The sequence below is a fragment of the Tinamus guttatus genome, unplaced genomic scaffold, assembly GCF_059628265.1.
Source record: "Tinamus guttatus ecotype Peru unplaced genomic scaffold, ASM5962826v1 Tinamus_guttatus_pri_ptg000546l, whole genome shotgun sequence".
Taxonomy (NCBI): domain Eukaryota; kingdom Metazoa; phylum Chordata; class Aves; order Tinamiformes; family Tinamidae; genus Tinamus; species Tinamus guttatus.
The window spans coordinates 1,327,818-1,333,673 of NW_028289080.1; the positions used below are offsets into that span (position 1 = coordinate 1,327,818).

General features: G+C 52.3%; 1 protein-coding gene across 1 annotated transcript; it reads right to left on the reverse strand.

Annotated features, from left to right (window-relative positions):
- Positions 1-2,956: 2,956 nt before the first annotated feature.
- CHST14 (carbohydrate sulfotransferase 14) lies at positions 2,957-3,971 on the reverse strand. The gene has a single exon (XM_010227523.2). The coding sequence runs from the start codon at positions 3,964-3,966 to the stop codon at positions 2,986-2,988; it is 981 nt and encodes a 326-aa protein (XP_010225825.2). The 5' UTR covers positions 3,967-3,971; the 3' UTR covers positions 2,957-2,985.
- Between the last annotated feature and the right edge of the window lie 1,885 nt (positions 3,972-5,856).

Below are 5,856 nucleotides of genomic sequence, written 5' to 3' on the forward strand. Positions count from 1 at the left end.
CCCGCCCGGCTCCATGTGCATGGAGACCATGGAAGACTGTACAAAGTCCTGTAGGGTACATCAGCACCAGGTGCATGGAGGCCCCAGGTGGCCACTCGAATGCCCATAGGGCACCCCAGCCCCATGTGCACAGAGGCCTTGGGAGACTCCACAAAAGCCCGTAGTGCCCCCGCAGCTCCAAGCATATGGAGGCCCCAAGGGGCCACATGAAGGCCCATAGAGCCCCCCGGTTCGATGCCCATAGAGGTCACAGCGCACTGCACCAATGCCCCTATGGTCCGCCCGAACCCGTGTGCACATCGACCCCAGGGTTACACATGAAGTCCCATAGGACCCCCTTGGCTCTGTGCCCACGGAGTCGCCAGGGGACTGCACAGAGGCCCTTTGTGCATGGAGGCCCTGGAGGGGCCACACGAAGGCCCATAGGAAACCACTGACTCTGTGCGCTTGGAGGCCTCGGGGGGTCACACGAAGGCCCGCAGGGCACCCCCGACCCTGTGCATATGGAGGCCGTGGAGGGGCCGCACGATGGCCCGTAGGGTTCTCCTGGGACCATTGCAACAAAGGGCCCAGGGAGCCACACTAAGACCCGACCCACTGCGCCCTGAGGCCCCCCCCCCCTGCCCTGTGGACACAGAGGCCGCAGGGGTCACATGAAGGCCCATATAGTCCGCCCGACCTCATGTACATGGAGGCCCCCCGGGCAACCTCACGAAGACCCGTAGGCCCATGCGCAAGGGGTCCCATGGGGCTGCACAAAGACCCGTTGGGCCCCCTGACCCACTGTCTATGGAGGGCTCGGAGGTCCACAGTGAGCACCTGGGAGACGGCCAATTTTCTGTGATGATAAAGAGAATTAAGTTGCCTTTGCCCTTAAAGAGATCCCAGGAAGAGAGCGTTCCACATTGCCTATTAACCCTGACTTAAAATCATAGAATCTTAGAATGCTTAAGGTTGGAAGGGACCTCTAGAGGTCATGTAGTCCAACCCCAATGCACACGCAGGGTCACCTAGAGCACATGGCACAGGACTGCGTCCAAGCAGGTTTGGAAGATCTCCAGGGAAGGAGACTCCACAACCTCTCTGGGCAGCCTGTTCCAGTGCTCTGGCACCTTCACTGTTAAAATTTTTTTCCTTAAGTTCATGTGGAACTTATGATGCTTCAGTTTGTGGCCATTACCTCTAGTTCTGTCTTACCACTGAAAAGAGGCCAGCACCATTCTCTTCACTGCCTCCCTTGAGGTACTTACAGACTTATTAGATCCCCTCTATAAGTCTAATAGTCCCCTCTAATAAGTCTATACAGACTTATTAGATCCCCTCTCAGCCTTCTCTTCTCCAGGCTGAACAGGCCCAGCTCCCTCAGCCTCTCCTCATAGGGCAGATGTTCCAGGCCCCTGATCATCCTTGTAGCCCTGCGCTGGACTCTCTCCAGCAGCTCCACATCCCTCTTGTACTGTGGAGCCCAGAACTGGACACAACATTCCAGATGTGGCCTCACCAGGGCTGAGTAGAGGGGCAGGATCACCTCCCTCAACCTGCTGGAGACGCTCTTCTTAATGCACCCCAGGATCCCATTGGCCTTCTTGGCCAATGTGATACATGTGATACAGATGTGATATCTTAATGTGATCTCTTAATGTGATATAGATGGTTAACTGCTTAATATTAATGCCTTAGGCACCTCTTCTTCATCATGCCACCAGCATCATATGGTTGCTTTGCTGTTCTCCTTGCTTGTGTTTCTTTCTCCACTTGTTACCTCTCCTTGGACACTTATTCAAGCCAGTTAACTGCCTATATGGAGCGAAGCTGGTGCATGCAATGACCTAGCACAACCTGGCACAACGCAGCATAGCGTCTTCCAACCTTTTACACTGTTAACAGTCCTAATTAAATACATGCAAATGGTCATAATTAAATACAAGTAGCCACGGTAATCTATGACAGAAGATCCAATTTCAGTTCTCTCAAGCGTGGCCAGAGGTGTTTTGCCAGGACATGGGTACACAGATGTTCCCAGAGGCTGCAAGCGAGCACGTATGTGTAAGTTAGTTTGTTTGCTGCTCTCTGTCATACAGGCTAGAATATGTTTTTACCTTATCAAGAGTCTGCACTGCTTTACATCAAAGGGAAACAGAACAAATCATTAGGACTCAGCGCAAAATGCACTTCCCTGGGTAAATAATTTGTACTTTCCAATCTCAAATTGCAGAAAATAAGACAGAGTCTTTTTTTTGCCTTATCACTGCTTTTATTTTAATCCTGAATAAAATAAAATAAAATAAAATAATAAGGTATTACTACTGTAACAGAACAAAACCAGCCTCATTTAACCACCATGTACAGATGAGTAAAATAAAGGATAGTAGGGCCTAGTTTACCAAAGCCTTTTTTTTAATTCCCTCCCCAAAACCCACCTGCAGTCTGATCTACGAACTGTTTTAGCTGTCTTGGAGAAGCTTTAGAGTAATATCAAATACTATATTAGGTTCTATCTGCCATTCAGCCACCAGCATGAAAGATAGAAATGGAAGGAAAAAAAAAAAAAAACTTCGCACTTAAAATATGGCTGTTTCTTGATTTTCTTATGGATGTTTCCTTTGGTGTGCCATAAAAAGAATTTTAAACAAGATAGATATACAAAAGCTATTGTGCTTAATTCAGCGGCGTATGTACACATTAAAATTGGAACAGTATAAAGATTAAAAAGATATTCTAGTACAAAAGGCAATATATAATGTTTAATATAAAAAGAGTTTCAGACGTATAAAATTAGGAACTAATGCATAGAACAGAGTGTTTCAATGACCCCGAAGCAATGCATTATTTGCAGAAACGGTTGCACCAGGTCTTGGAACAAAGCCGTTTATGTTGGACTCACTGCTAGTGTCTAAACATAGTTTCTGAACCTGAAACCACAAATATCCACGCTGCTGAATGTCTCGTCATACCAGCAAAATGGCATCTGGGGCAGGCTGGAGCTCACTGCCTGCAGAACTCGCTGGTTATGTTTGGAAGAGGGTAGGCAAACAAGGAGAAATCCAGGATGTATTTGGGCAGCAGGTCTTTTATGAGCCGGCGCTGTGTATTGCACAGGTAATAGTGTAGTGTCTCCGTCGTCACGGGCTTGTACCATGACTGTCTTTCGGGGAAGCGGATGAAGGAGGGCGACCGCACTTGCTCCAGCACATAGTTGGCGTCCGCATTTAGCCTCTCGTAGGAGCCGATGAAATCGTAGCGCACGGCACAGGGCTGGCACAGATTGTAGATGGGCATCCAGTGCTCGTTCATGCGCTCGACCTCCTCATCCAGCAGGTAGCGCAGGAACTCGGAGAAGGTCACATCGTCACCTGTGGACTGCGCCCCATTCTTCCGGTACCGCTTCACTATCTCCACGCCGTACTTGAGCTGATACTCCTTGATTTCTCCGAATTTATTCCGGTAGGCCGACAGGAGCCGCTCCATGGGGTTTCGTACAAAGAGGAACTTATAGTAGTTCTTCAGCCGGTAGCGTATCTCATCGGGCTTCATGTCACCTAGGAATACCAGGTCACTCTTGTGGTCCATCTTGAGCTTGACGTCGACGCTCTCCAGGGCGCCGCCGAGCACCTTGAGGATGCGCTTCCAGTTGGAGCAGGCCACCTTGGGCACGTAGCAGTAAAGGAAGCGGTACTTGTCGCTGACCAGCAGGTGCTTGAGGACGGTCCTGCGCTGGCCAGGCGTCAGGTCCCACACGCTGCGGGGCATGGCCCGCTGCCCGCACACGGCGCGGATGGTGCGGTTGCGGGTGTCCTGCAGCACCTGGTGCTCCAGGTCCCCAGCGCCATGGCCGGCCACGGCGCGCCGCCGTGGCGACTCGCCGCCCGCTGCCGCCGGGTGCAGCGGCCTCACCTCAGCCAAGATGCCCCTCTCGATCATGAGCAGCAGCCCGCTGGAGGCCAGGATCACGGCGAACATCAGCATGGAGGGCAGCAGCACCGCGCCCCCGCCGCCGCCGCCGCCGCCCCGCCGCCGCGACCGGGCGCACACGGCGACGCGCCGTCCCCCCGCCGCCGCCCCGGCCTCGCCGCCGCGGCCCGCCGCGGGGCCCAGCGGCCGGGGCACCATGGCCGCCCCGCCGCCGCGGCAGGGGAAGGCGCGGGGCGGCGCCGGCAGTGACGGCGGCGGCGGCGCGGCCCGCCCGGGGGCGGCCATTTCGCGGCGGCTCCGCCCCGCCGCCGCCGGTGCCGGCTTCACCTTCCCTCCCTGAGGCGCCGCCACTGCCTTTCGGTGCTTGGCGAGGGGAATGTCTCACTAACGGCTCAAAAAATCCTCCGGCCCCAACAAATCTGTTGTAACCTAGTTAAAATAGACTCCCACTGACGCTGCGGTGACACCGAGGCCCGCGGATGTGCTCTTGCCTTTAGGCAAGAGGCTCTGCCCATGGCACTCGTGCAACCAGGCTCTGCTGCGCCGCCCGTTTCCAAAGCAGAGCAGTTATTAAATATTTGAGTTTGAGAAACTGGGAAAAGAATTTTTGCCTGCAGGTCTTCAAAAGCTCAGCAGGAGGAAGAGGGTTTCTTTAAAGCACAGCAGCTGGAGCTGATGCCAGCTTCCAGAACAAGCGGAGTTGCACTGTCCTCGGCGAGGCCATGAGGACTGGGACCAAGAGCCCTCATGGGCCAGTGGGGCTTCTTCGACCAAGCCAAGCGGCTCCACATCAAAAAGCAAATTGTGAAGCTTTAGGAAGAAGAGTGTCCAGATTTTGTAGTAATTTAGTATAACAAAGTCTCTTAATTGGATGGATTAGCATAGCAGGCTGATGGTGAAGTAGCTTCAATCTAAAGCAAAATTTCTTATCTATGGGCAAAAAAAGGGCACTTTGCCACCCATTTTCAATATATATGCACTTCGAATCCAACTAGCCTGTGTTGCAAGATCTCCAGGTCTCTAAACCCATTCATGGTGCATCTCATGCTCTTTGGGATAGGCAATCATCCGTAGCTTGCAGATGGCTCTGACGGGGTGTAACAAAGCTTCAAGTCCAGTCTGATGATCCGCCCTTTCCAATGATCACCCACAGCATCGCTACTCCTTTTCCATCCAGCCTTGCACGCTCAAATAGCCCAGCGTTCAAGGTGGTTACATACTATGTTGCCCCATGACATACTAAACTTTGGGCTTGTTTTTTTTGCAAAACACTCTGCAGAGCTTTATAGAGACATTAAATACAAATGCTTCCATTGAGCCTGTCCTGGGAAACCTGTTTAAATCCTTCCCTTTATTAAACATCCTTGACTTTTAAAAACGGATGAACCACTCTTACCAGGGCATCCGACAGAAAAGCCACTCATATCCACAGCAACAAGTTGCACGAGGGCTTAGGGCTCCCCATTACTTTGCCCCATTTTAACATCACAGAGAAAATGAAGTCATTTTAGGCTGCCTTGGGGAGTGTGGTTTAAGGTTTCCTGAGAGTGGAGCAGCTGGTGAGCCCTGGCTGGGACTCCCTGATGCAACCTCCTAGCATAGCAGGAAGCCAGCACACCAGTGCTCTGAAAACCCCTTTCAGGCAGCTGTGAATCCTTTGCAGACAGGCTAAATTCTCCTTCTGTATGGAGGGGGTGGGAAGAGCACAGGGGAAAAAAAAGGAAAGGCTCCCATGTCTGAACTCCATCCAGGGCACCCTGGGCCCTGACCAGCCGAGGGCAGGTAGAGGTGGGAGTCAACTGAAGGGATTTCATTCCCAAGCTAAGGGCAGTCCTTTTAAACAAATAGCAACACACCACAAATACCATCCCACCCAAAGCCCCCGCATCCCACATGCCAACTTTCCCCAACAATTTCCACATGGCTCAGAACAGAGAGGAGGGC